A 19,062-nucleotide genomic window follows, 5' to 3' on the forward strand; every position below is an offset into this window, starting at 1 on the left:
GAAAGAAAGAAAGAAAGAAAGAAAGAAAGAAAGAAGGAAAGAAAGCAAGCAAGCAAGCACTATGAATAACCACTACAAAGACAACACTATGAAATGTATTAATTATTGAAACTGTCATATTAATTGGTTTTGAAACTGTCTCATGGCTATTTGTTTCTCAATAAAATTAATAAGAAATAAAAATAAATAAAATGTACTCAGGCTATAAGGGAAAATCTGAACAGATACACACAGAGGACAATATGGAGAAACAGGGAGAATTTCATGCAACAACAAAGGCTTTGAGTGGTACAACAACAATCCAAAGAATATTTAAGACTGCCAGAGGTTAGGAGAGAGGCCTAAAACAGAACTTTCCTGGTGTCTTCAGACAGAGCACAGCTTTGGCAACACTTTAGATTTTGTACTTCTGGCACCCACTGAGACAAAACACATAAGCTTAAGACACCCAGCTTGTAGTACTTTGTTAAGGCAGCACTGAGTAATGTAATGCTTTTTCAGAACTGCACATTTTCATTTTTATACATAGGAGGGACTTTGTGATTACTGATACTTTGTCTTGAATATTTTGACATGAACTTATAGGATGTACTGATATCCTTCATTAAACATAATGGCTGTATCATACATTAAACAAGTAAGTCATTGTTGCAGAAGTTTGAAGAAGCTTAATAATACCTTGTATAATAGGGCCATAGATTAGAAAAAACAGATGAAAGTACAACATATATTTCTATCAATTATTGAGTATTTGCACAGTGTAGGATGTTTGGATACTTAGTGAAAATAAAAATGTGATCCTTGGCTTTAAGAAAATGACATTTGATGTCCCAAAAGTGATTAGATATTTTGATCTAATCATGTGAAGAAGCCCTGGCCCACAATATAGCCAATATTAGTTTTTATTGTAACAAATTACCATACATTTGGTGGATTAAAACTACAAGTATTTATTATTCCATAGTCTTCATGGCTCGGCACTGCTCACTTGGGTCTTGAGCTCAGTCACACAAGGTTGTAATCAAGGTGTCAAAGCCAGGAATACAGTCTTACTTGAGGACTGCATTCCTCTTTTAGGCTCACTGGTTGTTGGCAAAATTCACTTCCTCAAAGTTGCCAGACTTCAGATCTTAGAGGCTGTCCTACCTCTTCATGGTAAATGGCACTACTCACAATTAAGACAGTGGACCTTTTCCAGGCCAACAAAAGGGCATTTTTGCTGCTTTAAATAGTTCAGACATCTTTTATGTTACATCACCTAAAACATCCTTGAAGGGGCTCACCTGATTGGGGAAGAGCTACCTAGGATTTGCTCCTCTTTAAAGTTTAACTTAAACTGATTAAGAATTTTAACTCCATCTGCAAAATCTCTCACATTTGCTATATAATGTAACAGGAGCAAGGGAATAACATCCTATTATGTTCACTTGTCTTACAAATACTCTGAGAAAAACAATTATTCAGGGCATGTGGCACTAATGGGTGGGAACCTAAGGATTATCTTAAGAGTTGTGCCTACCCCAAATGGCACATTTTAGTTGCATCTACAAGCTTTATTTTGACTTGGCTCCTGTAATTTGTATACTGGTAAAGTATTTTTTACAAGATTCTACTAATACTATAGTTTCCATGGTGCAATAGTCAAGGTTATAAAATTGCCTTTCTTTTTAATAAAATTAGAATTATATTAAATGTAACTCATGGAGAAGACTATTTTGTAAGATTTCAAAAATCATATTTACTCTAGACTAATATTACATTTGTGCAGGAAATACAAAGATAGAATTGTTTTCTTTCTTTAAATGGGGCAAGGGTCACTGTAACTGAAGAATAAAATGTTTTATTAATAACCTAAAATGAAGAAAATAAAGGTGGATTGCTCCATTAAATAAGTAGCAGCTATAAGCAGGGGAAGTAATGTTTCTACCTTAGCAGAACAGACTTAACAGCGTTAGTCATCCTATGCCTCTCAGTAGCACCCTGTGGGATTCAGGTGAATTGGATCATCACTGTTAATGCTAGAGATAGGTGTAATAAGCAAGCCTGGCTATGCCTGGGTCTCTTATGATGGCAGTCTGTGGCACAGTCAACAATACTAATCATGCCACATCATGTTTTCATGTTCAATCACTTCTCTAAACAAAAGACTAGAAAGCAATTTTGACACTCAAGTTTCCCCATGAAGATCTACTGATCACACAGTTGAATTTGTATTCTTTTTTTAACAGGGAAAAGATAATTTATATCCTTTGACATTTTAAAATTAGATATTTTACCTCCTATTTGATCAATGGATAATTCTAAGTACTTCCAAAGTTTATTCATTGTCATCCATTTTAACAGTAGAACTAACCAGATGTGGTTTGTTTTGGCTCAGTTGTAAAAATTTAAAATACATTAAAATGTATCACTGTTAAGAGATTTCATACATTGCCTTATGAAATTATAAATAAGTAAAGTTGTTTAGCGAAACTATGGGATATCTTACTTCAATTTTCACATATAAAAATATATTGTTTTATGCAACACTGAACAGTTAAAACTACAACACTTCACGGAGAGTTTGAGATACACATATTTTAAAACTGCTTCTTAAAATATTAGCATAAATAAATATCAAACTGGTCACACTGTTCAAACCAAAAATATTAACTGGTATCTTTAAAACTCTGTTACCAGGGTCGGGGCAATACCTCAGTAGAATAAGCACTTGCCTGGCAAGCGCAAGGGCCTGAGGTCAATCCCTGGTTCCACCAAAAAAATAAAAAATAAAAATAAAATAAAAGTCTGTTATCTGATATATTCCTTTAGAAGTTATAACATTTTTCAAGTATAAATTACGAATGCACTTGGTAAACCATGAAAACATGTATTCATAGTATTGTACAGGCTCTTGATTTTACCCCCACATTGCGGGAAGCATCATTATAGTTTTGCCCTATGTGATTAAGGATGACTTCTTTCTTATTGCTTTGTACTGCTGCTTGATCTCCTATTGGTTTTATCTCTGAAAATGGCTCCATAGGACTCTGTGGAATTTTCTGACCTGTCATTGATATCCGTTTCAAGAAGAAATTCTAGAAAAAACAAATATAGAGATTTTAGTAAGTGAAGCACTCACTTAATATTTACTGGTATCATTTTTTACAAGTATAAACATCATTTCATCATATTTTTATGGGACACAAGTACAATGACACATTCTTAGCATTCATCAGTCTTTTTCCCTTTTACCAAACACAGACATGACTCTACCCCCATAAAAGACCATTTCAGGATCTAACAAACATCAACAACATCTTGGCAATATATAACTTTCCTACAAAAGCCAAATTTAATATTCTACTTTGTTGCATTGTTAAGAGGGGGAGAGGGAAAAAGATAAAAACTAGGATATTACTGATTGTAGCATTTAAATATAACCAAGATGGTTCATTTGGGGCATATCTGCTATCCCCAGTGTATGTCACCTACACAGAACTTTTATTATAATATTCTAGAGAAGGAAGGCATACCTCCCTATTCCTGTAGACCAGAATTTCTGGCAAAAATGTTACTGTTTCCGAATGATCACCATGGGGCCAGAGAGATGGCTCAGTAGAATAAGCGCTTCCCTGGCAAGTGCAAGGATCTGAGTTCAATCCCCAGTTCCACAAAAAAAAAAAAAATACAAAAACAAACAAAAAAACAACAACAAATGATCACCATGTGAGCCTTGTGGGTATGAGTAGGCAGTAGGAGATATGTAGCTGCTGCTCAGGGGAGGCCAGATATGAAGAATACAGGTAAAAGCTGAAGAAATGAGACTAACTTGAGAATTCTTAAGGATTCCTAGCACACAGAAAAGACAATATAAGAAAAGAGACTGAGGAATGGCAAAGTGTAAGAAGCAGGCCAATAGAAGGTAACCAGCACTGAGGACAAAGGTCTGCAGAAGCAAAATTAGGAAAGTGAGGCAGCTCAGAAGTCAGGGGAAAAAATATAGCAAGCTTACCTTCAGCCTTAAAAATGGAAGAACTAGAGGGAAAAGCTGTAACTCAAAAATTAAGAGTCTAGAAAAAGTTTTATGGGTTAACATGGAGGCATTCCTGTGCCCACTATGTTGGAGAAATACACATCTTGAAAACATTCTACCACTACAAAATACCAAGAAATGCTCAATAAGTATGCGAATAAAATTGTAAAATGTATACATAATCTCACAAAAAATTAAGGGAAATCCCTGTATGCCAAAAAAATGTGGAAGAAACAACCATCTTCAGAGGTCAGAGTTGAAATGGCATTTGTTAGCCTCATAATTTAGACCCCTAGGTTCTAACAAATTCAGATTGACAAAATGTGGGAAATTGGAAGAGTCCCTCCATGATGTAGGGCTTCTCTAAAGACTATGTCTTGATGTAAGTGCACAGGAAATGATGGGAGATAACAACATACATGCCTTTCTTGTCTAGCATTTTAGTGAAGAAAAATGTTTTGCAGAGGTTACTTTGAAGTTCATATTGCCAGTGTAGGCAGACAATCCTTAAGGAAGATATTAATCTGAGGTGGTTCTTTAGCCACTTCAGAGATCATAGAGAGGCCAATAAATATTCTCTAAGGATAGACACTCTAACCTAGGCTTTACAGGATTTTCATAAAAAGTTTCTTTCTGGTTGAACACAATCCAAATTTCGAAACACATATGGACACAAGGCACCATCAGCAAGCCATCATTAGCAAGTCGTTCAGGAAACACACAGTTTCAACTCTTAAACTGACATTGGAATTAAGAAATACTGAGCAGAAAATAAATTCGCTTAAATTATCTAAAGCAAGATACTGAATTTGTAAAAAAAAAAAAAAAAAAAAAAACTAGGTTGATTTTAAAAAGAACCAAAATAAAACTTCACTTAAAAGTGAGGAAGTATAATCATTAAAATTAAAATTCAATGAGTATACTAAGTAAAATCTCAGCAAAATAAAATGAATAGAAGCCCTGAAATGACCCAAATTATCACATAGTATAAAGATATGAAGGTGATATTAAAAGATGTGGACAATAAAATATTATATCAAGTTCAAAAGGAAACAAAAGCAATATTACAACATATAATGCATACTATTTTAAAAAACTATAAGTGATAGTCTCAGATTCACAATCAAAGTCATAATCAATTTCTAGGAAGTTATAAAACAATTCACACCTAGGCATCTAATAGTGAACTGAAACATATCAAAGATAATCAAGCAATCTAAAAGGACAGCCAAAGAGGAATGGCATGCTACACACAAACTTATAAGCAATTATAATAAAGAAGTATTAACAGTAGTCATAGGCATAGATGCTAAGAAAATAACTGCCATGGTCACGCTATCAAGTGAACAGAAACTCAAGGTGTGAACTACCCACAGGCATCTATGACAAGAACTTCCAAAGGGTTTCTTCAGGAAGAACAAGGAGCCTAGAAAGGATGTCTGAGATATAAAAAAGAATGATGAGTAAAGCAAATGGTAGAAAAACAAGTAACATGATTTGTAAAGTTAAAAAAATTAAAACACTGGGTACAATAACTTGTAAAATGCAAAGGAAAGGATATTAGAAGAAAAAACTATTTTAAGTACCTACTATTAACTGGGAAAAAGGAACATTATTTTTATTTTTTAAATTTTTTTATTAATAAAGTAGAAAATTTATTTAAAATGTTTATCCTCATTTTGTCCCTTAAAGAAAAAAGGAATTATATTTGTAGTACATTTCACACATAAGGGCGCCAATACATGTTTCTACAACAAAGTACCAGATGGATCTCAGGTATCATTACAATTTAACATTAAACATTATTTTTTCAAGCGAAACATTATTTTTAAATTTAAAGTATGCATGTGAAAATTTCAAAGGCACTGTTCAGCTGTATAGGCTATTTACAAGGGATACATCTAAAATACAAGGAAAAAACAGAAAAAAAAGATCTATTGGAAAAATACTAACCAAAGGGAAGCTAGTTTAGTAGAAACGTGTAACATCAACCTGAAATCTTTTACATCAATTTTGGACCATGAAAACACATACTAAAGGAAGTAGATTATGTGGATCACCATATGAGAAGTAGAAAGAACAATTTAATATTTTAATGTTAACACTAAAATGGAAAACTTATTTTACTTACTTTTCTTGGTATTTTTATGTCTTTACTTGGTACTGATTCATTAACTTCCAGAGCCTCTGAAGAACTATTCTTTTCGCAACTATACAAGTTTCCTAAAATTGGATATATTTTAAAAAATACTGTTGTAATTAATGAGAAAAAGAAAATACCTGATGATTTCAGTGAAACTATCAACTCTTGAGTTGTGGGGTAATTCAAAAAAGTTTACTAGTAGAGTAGTAAACAATGTCTATACTGTATATTTCCTGAAAAGCTGAGTTACAGTTAAATGTCTGAAAAGACTTGACCAATAGTGAAATCTTTAGGTGACCTATATCAAAATATAGCCACAAAGATAATAGGAAATATTACAGAAGACTTATTATAAAAATATAAATTATGTTTTAAATTAACCCCATTACAGTCCAATCCTTTGCATTCAAATAGAGAAGTTATTTTTGATATTTAGAATTAAATGTTATATAACTGAGTAATTATCTTTAAAGTACATTATGAGACATATGTAATTTTTAAGTTTCACATAATTAACAACTTAAAGCTTCTATTTAATTTTAATAAATGAATGAAAACTGGGGCACTAGGCTAGGCCAAGTATCCTAATTTGGGCAAAAAAGTCCACAGTGGCCACTAGAGATATGTTACAATTTGGGGTAAACAACTGACTTAATAATACTGACTGAGTAGGGGGAAAAGTCTCAAAAAAGCTATTCTGAATCCCTGAACACTGACATATGAGCACCCATGAATGGAGTGAATAATATGTATATGAAAAGGCTGTGGCTGTTACAAAAGAGAGAAGTCCATGTCATGCTATTTCATACCTTGAGGTCATCATCATGTGATAGTAAAATGTATAAAAAAGAATATACATGTGAGTTTATAGTTATCTAATTACAGAATGTATATATGTACATATACATGTGTATGTTTGTATCTAGCATTTTATAAAAGGATGCTTTTATGGTTTCTCTTAGAAACTCACAACATAAATAAAAACAATGATGAGATGACAGAAGACAAAAAGTCATTTCCTGGGGCCAGGAAGATAGCTCAGTGGAATAAGCATTTCCCTGGCAAGTGCAAGGGCCTGAGTTCAACCCCTGGTTCCACCAAAAAAAAAAAAGTCACTTCCTGACTTGTTGGAAATGGGAAAGAGCACGAGGGGTATGGAGGAGGGGTAAAGGGATGGAAATAACCAAGATATGCTATGCACATGTACCAGTCCCACAAAACAAATGTAATTATGATGTTTCATAAACACACTAATAAAATATTCAACACCTTCACATTTTAGATCACATTTTTTATGTATTTTAGTAAGGGTCTATAGGGTCTCACTACACAGATCAGACTTGTAGGGATCCTCCTGTTTTTCAGCCTCCCAAGTGCTGGGATTACAGGTGTATGCCACCGCGCCCAGTCTTAATCACCTTATCAGTGCACCCCAGAGGTGGGGCCGGCATGGCATGCAGGGGATAGAACCCTGGCTGCTGCACTCTGCCTAAGCAGGTGCTTCAGTCCACTGACCCATCTGGCCGGCCCTAATACCTTTAAATTTTGATTAAATAAATTTCAAAAGAGAAAACTATGCTTTCAAAGTTAAATGTGCTCATACCTTTTGGATTTTCATTGTATTCACGAACAACCCTTTCTTTTACTTTGGCTTTTTCTTCCTATAAACAATGAAGAAACAATAAAAGTGTGTTTGTTCTGTGCTACAAAACAGTCTTGGTTTTCAAGGAGGATTACAGAGCTTGCTTCTAGCTAATGATATAAATGTGTAATAATTATACACTATTTTGGGATAAAATGAGGACTGTTACATGCTGACTGCTAATGACCTTTTAGCTTAAAATTCTATAGTTAAAAAAATTGTATGATCCAAGAATTCTCCTCAAAGAAGACTTAGGAATATTAACTGGAATATGACTTGCCTCAACATTCTGTAATTGGTTAAATTGGTACTAAATGATTATTATGTTAAAAGCTTTTAGAGACCACTCTAAAATGAATTTATAAATCCTGTAAACAGAATAGTTTTACCTTTTTAAAACAAAAAAGTAACTGCTAGAATATTTATTCCCTCACTACAGTAAGAAACCTTAGAAACAGAGGGGACCAAAGAAGAGAATGACCTGTACAGACCAATAACATTTTGTAAGTTAAACAGACACTGTCACAAAATGATACATATCTCACAAGTATACATCAGTTGTCTACATTAGCAAAAATAAGGATTAAGAACTGGACTAAAATGGAATAAAGTTATATAAGATCTGCACAGAGCAAGGATGACAGCATTTTGTCAATTAAAAGCATGACTAGCCCATGTTCTGCATGAGAAGTTCTGAAAGTGAAAAGCAATTTAATAGAACATCATTCAGTCTTGGACTTCACAATTCTGTTCTTTATGTTAAACCATAGTGCTATTAGCCAAACTATTAGAAACATACTGTGTCCTAGCCGGTAAAATAGCCAAATGGAGGAGACATATTTGGGTACTCATGGCTTCATTTTCAAGATGATCTTTGTTTCCTTAGTGACATTTCCTCTCATTCTACGTATACTTTCATCTGCATTGCACCTATCACAAACTGATCACAACCTCAAATACTATTGTGGCCAACTTTGTCAGTATATACAATGGATTTCATTTCTGCTACCTGCACCTGGACTCTTAAATTTGTGCCTTTAACATTTCAAATACCAGCTGCCCAACTTTGTTTTATGCTCCACCCAATAACATAATATCCTGGACCAAACCATTTGACTCCCATTTGTGCAGGAAATAGAATGCTACCAAATAGGGAGAAAAGTTCACTAGAGACATTTGCTTGATTCATAAAAGCCAAAGGCACAGGAAGTTGTGCACAGAAGTATTTGTCCTCCCAAAAGAAAGTAGATTCTGGCTCCTTCAGGGACCAAGGGTCCTAATATGTCTTTCTTAGGCAGGATCTTGGGACTAAAGCACCTATTCTTATACCTTTTTGTCAACAATAGCTGAGTCAACGTCAATATTTTCTGATGCTTCTTTTTCATCATCAGCCACAGATTTCACGTTATCTTTCTGATTTTTGACATTAATGTCTTTATCCATGTCTTCTGGTTGTATGTCTTCAGTTTCTGAAAATTCTTGATCCTGTGACAAAATTAATTATCAAAGAAGAGTAAGATTTTCTTTTGTAAAAGGTTTGATCCTGCTGTCTCAATTTACACCAATTAAAACATGTAGATTAAATCACATACAGAAGTTGTAGAAATAAAATGTTGTATAATCAATACTGCATATTAAGATAAATACATTACCAAAAATTTTATGCATGCTATTCGATGTCAATTACTAGAATTCCCAAAACTCTAACTGTGGCTAGGCCTAAATGGAAAACAAATTAATATTTTCTCTAAGATGTCTCTTAGCACTCCTTTTAAATTTGAGAGAAGTAAAAAGCTTTTTATTCTATTTACTCCAGCATTGTAACACAATTATGTCTATTATATTCAGTTTCTAAAACATAAGGATTTAGGATCCTTTTAGAAGTAGAATTCAATGACATTTGTGAGAGTTAAGTACAACTACTTATATTCCAGAAAAAAGATATGACATTGACAGTTTAAATACTTTGCTCTTGGATATTAAAAGCAGAGGGAAAACCAAGCACAGGCCAAACTTTAGCCGGCTACTATCTAGCCAATTCAAATTGTAAAATAACTTGTCTAAACATTTGACAGACGGAGAGTAAATCATGTAATGATTATTAAGTACAGGCAGAAAACAGTTTTAGTTTTTATCCTATAGTAAGTTTCTTTTTGAAGTTATATTAGGTAAGATTAACCATTTACAAGTGATCTTTAAAATTTTATATTTTTCCTGCATGATTTTCCCTCTAGGTGACCTATAGTGTATATTGTGGAATGAAAAGCAAGATTACTACATTAGAAACTTATGGTTAAAAGACGCATTCACAGAAGTACATAAATGAAAAGCAACTTAGAGTAGTTCTGAGACACAATTTCAGACTATGTACTTCTGTCTCACGGAGGGAGGGTCAGTCAGAGGGGCTCCTAATATAGTTCTTACCTGAAAAATTTAATCTAGCACCTGGGTCAACTTCAATTGGGTATTAATGTTATCATTGCATAATATCATGCTATAATAAACAAGAATTTGAAGTTTTACCTTATTTTAGAAACAAAATACACTACTTATAATGGACTATAATTTCACTAAATGACTAAGAAACTTTATCACAGAACTATTGGAAATATATCATTTTCTAAGTCTGAGAAAGCTGTTAGAAAATGACATTTTTCATCAAAATTCACATTAATTTTAGCACTTTGCACTTATTAACCATACTGAAAATTATTCTATACATGTATGAACAAATACTTTAAATCACAGAAAGTACTTACCTTTAAATTGAAACATTTGAGGAGACATTAGCAGAATACTGTCATTTTATAAAAAGAAAGGATAAGTTTATGTACAATCTAATGATAAAGAGGTACCTTGGAATGGTCAAGTATGTATCTTATGTTAGGATCACAGAAAAGAAATGGGTCTGTCCTCTCATAAAAGGCACTTGTTTCAAAAAACTACAGTGAACTGCAGTCATTGGTCTGGCCCAGAGCAACACTTTTTATTGATCTTAATGGGGACTATCAAGAATACCCATATTTCAGGGCTGGGGAGATGGCTCAGTGGAATAAGCACTTCCCTGGCAAGCGCAAGGGCCTGAATTCAATCCCCAGTTCCACCAAAAAAAAACAAAAAACAAAAACAAAAAAAAACAGCCATATTTCTTGTGATGTTTCAGTTTGTTTAAAAATACAATCACAGGGTTGGTTGTAGCTCAGTGGAATAGTGCGTGCCTACTATGTATGAGATCTCAGGCTCTAGCCCCAGCCACCACCTGCACCCTCCCAATTATACTGCATGCTTTACAAACTAGAGATTGATATTAGAAGTTGGCACAGTGGTTACCCTGACAGAGGAAATGGGAAATGACTGGAAGAAGTCGAAAAAGAAGAAACTTCTGGAGAGCTGATATGTTTTTTTCTTCATTTGTATGCTAATGATTTGTTGTTGAGTGCAGTGAGTTTGCAATAAGTACACTGCGCTATACACATATGTGATATACAGTTTTCTCCATGTATTATATTTTTTAAAGTAAAAGAACACAAGCCCCATAAAAATCTAAAGCATAAAAGTTTACGCTATAATTCTGGACTTACAATGTTTCAGTGTCATTTAGGGTACAAAATATTCTCCAAATAGGTTAACAAAGAATAAAAATTTATATCTAAGTTTTACTAAGCAGGATAGTGTATATTTTAAACTACAGTTTTTAGAGGGGTTTTTTGTTTTGTTTTGTTTAGGACAAGAAGTTAACATTCCAATTCATGTTTTAATTATACTAGAAATTATTACTGACACAGTGGTGAGGAATGGGAAGGACATGAAGTACAAAGGCTAACCACTGTCTTCTAATCCTTGTTCTATCATTCATGACCTTACCCTGGCACCTAATATATGGTATAGGCTATAAAATGGGAAAACAACATTAGCAACATCTTCTTCAGAGTTAGTGTGAAGATTTAAAACCACTTACAGAGGAAAAAATAAGCTAATACTGTATTATATTTGTATATAAATAAGTAATCTTATAAAGGCTCCTCCATAAAAAACTAAGAATACCTAGCATGCTTTGAGGACTGTCAAAAATCAAGAATCTTGAGCATATTTTGCTATAATGTCCCAGGTAATACCATTAGAAAATTATTCATCTAAAGTATTCATTCATTTGTTCTATTCTTGTCTACATTTCTTTTTCTGAGCCAGGAACCCAGTAGGGTAGGGCAGGGGATGAAAAGGGAGCTGTGTGCTTATGGGAAGCAGCCACGGGTTCCCAGGGGAATAGTTCTAGAGGAGCCTCTGTGCATCTTAATGCCTGTTTCAGGGTGGATGCTCTCACACTCTCAAACTTTCCAAGAAACATCAAAAGACATGAAGTCTCCTCAAACTTCATTGTTGGCAACCTATTCAAATAAAAAAAAATTCACTGTATATAGCAAACATTTAAGTCTAAAGTTCAGACCACACCCATGGGCTACCAGCTGTGATGTCTAAATTCTTGGCCTCTTATGACATCTGATTTTAATCTACAAAGGCTTCCTTCTTTTTAGGCACCAATCCCTTATTTCATTCTTAATTCTGTATTTTAACCACTATAAATATTTCACTTTGACTCTGGTATGCAAGCCCACAAAAATGAAAGAATCAAATATTCAGGCTATAGGATATATTGGCAGTAGACACTGTTATTCTCATTTTCAGATTTCTTTATGATTTCTCACCATTTTCCTTTAACAATTTATTTCTTCTTTTTTTTTTTTTTTTTTTTTTTTTTTTTTTTTTTTTACAGAACCGGGGATTGAACTCAGGTCCTCACACTTGCCAGAGAAGCACTTATTCCACTGAGCCATCTCCCCGGCCCTTTATTTCTTATTATACTTTTTTTTGTTTTGTTTTGTTTTGCAGAACCGTGGATTGAACTCAGGCCCTTGTGCTTGCCAGGGAAGCACTTACTCCACTGAGCCATCTTCCCAGCCCCTCTTATTATACTTTTTATGGAAGTTTTTTTCATGTATTTTGAAAACAGTGTTAGAACACAAAGGGAAATGTGTTGAGTACTACCACATGCATGCTTCCCATTTTAAGGGGCATTACTGACCTATGTGTGGTGTATAAGAGCTTCATTCTTCCTCATGCTTAAAGATCATCATCATCAAAATTCACATCATTCCCACAGATCTATATTTATAAATAATTTTTTAGTTGTAGTTAAATAGAAGTCAAGTTCATAGGATTAAATCCATACACTTCAGTAACTTGGAGATTTTTGAATGCAACTTTGTCCCTGACTTGATGAGATGAGAGCATGAGTGATATAGGTTATCATTTTCTAAGTACCTGTAACATCCCAGATGTGAAAGTAACTTAATTATCAAAACACCCTTCCTTTATTAAATGAGAGAAAATCTGATGCAGAAAGGTATAAAAGCAAACACCAACAAAAAATATAAAAAACTAAAACCTTTCCCAGGTCGCTACAGTGGACAGCTGGGGTTTGGATTTATGTGTTCTATACTCCAGATTCCACAATCTTTTTGAACTCTGCCCAAGATAATTTAAAGTATAGAAGGGCTGCCTTCACAACTGTATGTTTTTCCCTTCACTAATGCTTAAGCCATCACAGAGTTCATTTGGTTCATAAGCTCCCACCAATAAGATCCTATTCTTATGTACCACTGTACACATTAACAGCAAATAAAAATGAAGGATGTTTTCCCCAGAGATTCTGGAATATAAATCTCCCTTCCTAAACTGAAAAACATGCCTGGTATACTTTATATCTGATATTTAGTTTTTAGAGTTCGTAACAATTCTACTCCTCCATAAAAGCAGACTTTCTAGATCTCATGCCTTACTGCCAATATGGGTTCTTCCCTGGTTCTCTTACCAAGCCTCCTCCTAAAGGTCTTCACTATAGCTTCTACTACTCTTTCCTCCCAGAAATCCCTTCCTCAGCTTGGACAGCATCTTGCTACCATAGGTGAAGGTCTGCCACCTCTTTTTCTACTTTTGTTTTCTCACCTCCCCCATACATATTGATGTTTCCCTAAATTCTTTTTTTTTTTTTTTTTTTTTTTTCCTAATTTTTTTTTTTTTTTTTTTGGTGGAACCAGGGATTGAACTCAAGCCATTGCGCTTACTAGGGAAGCACTTGTTCCATTGAGCCATCTCCCTGGCACCTAAATTCTTTCTTCAGTTCTTTTCATACTAAAAACACCTCCTCTCATACAAATCCAGTTTTAGCTATGAATATAAACTGGTCATATTCAGCTACTCCCCTGAGCTCCAGACACATAAAAATATCATCTTAATGAACATTTCCTAGTAATCATCCAAACATCACCAATTTCAAGGCCGTCTTCCATACTCCTATTCCCCTGTTTTCAATCTTGGTGAACAGCCCTTTCAACTCAGTTCTTTAGGCCAAAAATGAAAAAGGGTTGCTTTCCCCCTCCTGCCCAGCGACTTAATTTTACCTCTAAATCTTTTTCCATGTTAAGGTCCCCAAGTCTTCATTGCCACTGTCCTAATTCAGGTTCCCTTCATTCTTTACTTAGTCTACTATAACTGCCCCATAACTAGGGTCCCTGAGCTACCCCTGTCACCTTTAAGTATACCCTCTATATTGCTGCCATAATGATTTTATAAAAAATTCAAGTATAGTCAACTTGTTCATACCTTTAACACGATTCAGAAGCACATGAATCCTTTTGCCTTTCTTAGACAAAAGTATACTCTAGGCTGTTATCCCAAACTCACACATGACTCCCATAACCCTGGAAAGCCCTCATTCCCCTGGGCCCTTTGTGTGATTATATTTTACTTGACATGACTCAATTCAAGTTTCCCCACCCTCTTCTAGGAGGCCCTTTCCTAACTTTTCTCTGTGATAACTGAAGTTCCACTCTAACATATTCTACTACACTAGTAAATTTCCTGCTCAATGTAGAGTTCCTTGAGATCAGAGGCGGTATCTTATTAACTGCATACCTAAAACATGAAACACTTCTCATTAAAGGATTTAATGCAGAAAAATCATAGACTTTAGGCCATGCTTTTATCTTTGGCCAGCCCTGGATAAGAACATAGGGGTACCAGGAGACAGCAGGGACTTTTAAGAAATATTTAAGATAGAGCTACTTTGGTATTCTCTGGAGAATATATACCTAATGTTCTTGTCTGCTAACAGGGTCGCAGGAAGTGGACTGTAAGCTGTTCTCACTTCTTGAGATCTACCGGACTTGAAGTTTCTCTTTGGTGTTTATTACATAAATATTTGTTGAATGAATAACATAAACTAAATATTAAGCCATGTCAGATACTACCACTGAGTTTAAAATATGAAGCAAGGGATTACAGCACCTTCTTCCATGGTGCATTTTATCTTTTATATATACATGAATAGCAAGTTTATCTCTACAATGAATTAATAAAGGACATTTCAGTTATACTCACCTCCAGTGCTGCTGTTCAGCAGCAGGGGCTTCTGGGTATTCCTTTGTAGCTTACCTTAAAGTCTTTGTCTGCCAGAGTCCTCATTAGGAAACTGTAACTCAAGTGGTTCTACACATACAACTCACACTTCCCTTAGCAATGATCAGTAATAAACTACAGTAAAAGCTTGAGCAACCAATGGATGAGAACAACAAAGAATGAACCAATTATCTTAATGTATATAACCAAATGTAACTCATGAGGGACAAAATGACCTCATTCTTAATTTCACTTCCTCTTCTAAGATATATGAGTTATGAATATTTAAATCACTTCCATCCCTTAGGCAATCCCACCATTAACCACTAATAAACTTTCCATTAACATTAGGAAGCACTAGGTCTGACACATATGATTAAATAAACCTTCACAGCACAGTGGGCACAGACAGTGGCAATGGTGTTTAGGATCACTGCAACTATAAGTTACTTATAAGTAGGTTGATCTGGATGACTCATGACTACTGAGGAAAAGGCATATCAGTAATTCTGGTTCTGACAAAGCTCTAGCTAGTGTTTCTATAGAATGACTTAGATCACCCATTCTAATTCTATACTTTTACAGATGAAGAAACAAAGGCCTGCAAAGGCTAACAAAGTAATCCAGGTTCATATAATATCAAAGTATGAAGCTACACTAGGGCACTGGTCTAACATGACTAGGCCAGTGTTTGCTTGACTTGAATGCTATGCTCGCCAGAGCTACTCCCTCTAGAGATGCTGGCCAGGGAAATGGGTAAGAAATGCTATTTAAAAGTTCAAAACTTAGAGCAGAGATATAGCTCAGCAGCACAGTGCCTGCTTGGGAAGTATGAGGTCCTGAGTTTAATTTTGAGTACAAAAAAAAAAAAAAAAAAAGTTCAAAACTGAAATTGAAGGGCCGGCCAAACAGCTCAATGGGTTAAGTGCCTGCTTAGGCAGACGCAGCAGCCAGGGTTTGATCCCCGATGTGCCATGCCAGCTACGCCCCCTGGGTGCACCAAGATGGTGATTGAGACTGAGTGTGGTGGTGCGTGCCTGTAATCCTAGTGCTTGGGAGCCTGGACACAGGCAGATCTACAAGTCTGATCTATGCAGTGAGACCCTGTAGACCCTTACAAAAAAAAAAAAAAAAAAAACCTGAGTTTGGTACACTTTAGAACACAATTTCAGTATTTGTGGTAGATTATCTCCCAAATGGAACATAAATACCCCTACCTTTAACATTAGTAACTTGAGTCTAAGCGTTTTTCTTCTTTGTGGAGTGTCCTTATAAGTTGACTTTATGAATTCTATTTGTCATGCATCTTACTAAAATACTTGAAGTCTACTTTTAAACAACAATATTTGGCCCATACACATTAACATAGTATAAATTCTACTCTAAAAATACTTAATGGATGTATCAGAATGTGGTCAAGGACTGCAATGGCAAATCAATGAAAGTGATACCTTGCTTCACACACTCAATTCTCTCAATAGTCTCTTTTTCAGCTTTTTCTGGTTTTTTTCCCCCTTGGCACCAAGAATCAAACTCAGGATTTCATACTTTCCAGGCAGGTGCTATGCTGCTGAGCTATATCCCCAGCCCCTCTCAATGGCCTCAAACCAAACTGGACAAAAACTGAATTAAATTTCCTCATAAGGTTAACATGGAACCTAACCATTAAACCTGAATCACATAAAGAATGACTTATGAACTGAAGTAGCATGGTATTTGGTTAGTGAAAAGTTTCCAGAAATCCTTCCAGCTAAGATACAATTTGCAATTATTCCCAGGAAATTCTTTACTTCATTTAACTCTAGTCCTTTTTCTTACAGTCTTTCTCATTCACAGGGAAGCAAATGTACAAAGAATTCAATTACACAAAATTCACAGGGGAGTTTACCATCAAAATCTTCCTTGATAAAAGTGCAATAAATCCCTCATGTTCAGATAGGGAAGTGACTAACTGGTAAAGGAGATAAACTGAGAAAGGAGCTAAGAGTACACAAGAATCAAACAAACTAGCTGCATCACATATATTGAAAACTTTATAAAGAAGGAATGAAATTACTTTAGTGGAAAGCTAACCTCTCTAAAATGCAATATCTAATATTAACTTTTCACAAATAATTACTGATTGCATACATTTAATCTTTAATCTTTATTTTACTTGAAATATTCTAACATGTAACAAAGTGAGAATTACATAATTTCTAATAAAGAATACTTTGAGGGCACATAACAGATATGAGGAATGAGGGTTCTAACACGACAGTGATAGCTCAGAACTTAGAAGATTTTAGAAATACAGAATTACAAAAGACAGAGGCATTAAATCTATCAGAATATTTTAAGAGTAAAATGTTAAAGTATGTTTTTTTCTTCAAAAGTTTTTATACAAATAAAATGATAGTACAAATCAGCCTGCCAAAATGAAAAGAATTTAAGAGTTAGAAGAGACTATAGTCACATCATCTCTTCTACTGCATTTTACAAATGAGAAAACTGAGGCTCTTTGAGTAACTTCAGCTGATAAACACTTAAAAATTTTACATATTCTCAGATAATACATAGCTTATTTGTACTTCATTATACTGACATCTGCCTAGACAGTAATATAGAGAGATCACATTATTATGATCTAAACACTTAACATAGCTATCACTTTGTAGATTTTGGTCAAAATAGATCAAGACAGATAAAATAACAGAAGCATTCCTTTTTTTCATCTCAGAATTCCATCCATTCTTATAAAATTATTCTATGTGATAGGTAAACTATAATCAAAGATTTTTAACATGTGTTAATTAAATTTATAAGAAGTCAGAAGTTTTGGCAGCCCTTAAGGATCTGGTTTTTTTGTTTTGAGAGAGGGTCTTGCTATGCAATTCAGGCTGGCCTTAAATTCGAGGTGATCCTTTGGCTGCCTCAGCTATTCCAGGACTGGGATTACAGGCAGGATCTGTACTATTTTTTAAATCTGCCTTCAATGAAGAATGTACAAGGTTAATAATTTGATATAGCTTTTTAATATTTTCTAGTTAAAGATTTATAATACTAAAAGCTATCAGTGTAAGAGAAACTGAAATTTATCAGCGATTTCTGTGGCCATTAATACCTTAAGAAAACTGCCAATAGTTTTTTTTCTTTGAGTTAGGGTCTCACTGTGCAGTTCAGGCTGGCCTTCAGCTCACTATTGTAGACCATACCGGCCTCAAACTCTCAGCAATCCTCCTGCCTCAGCCTCCGTAGTGCTAGGTATGCACCACCACACCTGGCACTTGTTTCTTTACTACATTTAAAATAACCATGATAGAAAACTAATTTAATAAAATGCAAAGAGTATCTCTTACATGAAAGACACTCACATGATTTGGCCAGCTATAGTCAAGTCAAATCCAAATAATGTGGTAATACATTATTCCAGAATTTTTTGGAACCTGGTGGCACACTGTCTAAAAGTTGCTTTGGCTGCTCTGACATTCTGAACCTTTGCTCCATCCCCTTTCCCTCTGGTTTAGTAATCAGCTTTCTTTGATCTGTTCTATGTTTGTTATATTTCATAGATCTTATCTTGCTCACCTTTGACTTTTCTGTATCACTCTGCCCTTCACTCATTTTACTTTCCTGTTGATATTTCCCTTGTTTATTGTCTATCTCTTCCTCCTCGTTTCCTCCATCTGTCCTGTTTTCTTTCCCTTCTCTTTCCCCTTCCTCTTCTCCTTCCTCCCCTTCCTCTTCTCCTTCCTCCCCTTCCTCTTCTCCTTCCTCCCCTTCCTCTTTTTCTTCCTGTTCCCCCTCTTCCTCCCCTTCCCCCAATTT

At 34.8% G+C, this 19,062-nt stretch overlaps 1 protein-coding gene across 4 annotated transcripts in view; it reads right to left on the minus strand.

Annotated features, from left to right (window-relative positions):
* Positions 1-1,725: 1,725 nt before the first annotated feature.
* Positions 1,726-19,062, minus strand: part of Rpgr (retinitis pigmentosa GTPase regulator) — a 77,717-nt gene continuing 60,380 nt past the window's right edge. For 3 of the 4 annotated variants that reach the window (XM_023706161.1, XM_023706160.1, XM_023706158.1), the window contains 4 exons: positions 9,130-9,285; positions 7,762-7,819; positions 6,147-6,238; positions 1,726-3,077 (listed from right to left, as the gene is read on the minus strand). In XM_023706161.1, coding sequence (XP_023561929.1) covers positions 2,874-3,077; positions 6,147-6,238; positions 7,762-7,819; positions 9,130-9,285 — 510 coding nt within the window. In that variant the 3' untranslated portion in view covers positions 1,726-2,873. Of the gene's footprint in view, positions 3,078-5,389; positions 5,455-6,146; positions 6,239-7,761; positions 7,820-9,129; positions 9,286-19,062 lie in introns of all 4 variants that reach the window. The other variant, XM_023706159.1, reaches the window with a different exon arrangement.

Source organism: Octodon degus, unplaced genomic scaffold (assembly GCF_000260255.1).
Source record: "Octodon degus isolate 3935 unplaced genomic scaffold, OctDeg1.0 scaffold00243, whole genome shotgun sequence".
In the NCBI taxonomy this organism is placed as follows: domain Eukaryota; kingdom Metazoa; phylum Chordata; class Mammalia; order Rodentia; family Octodontidae; genus Octodon; species Octodon degus.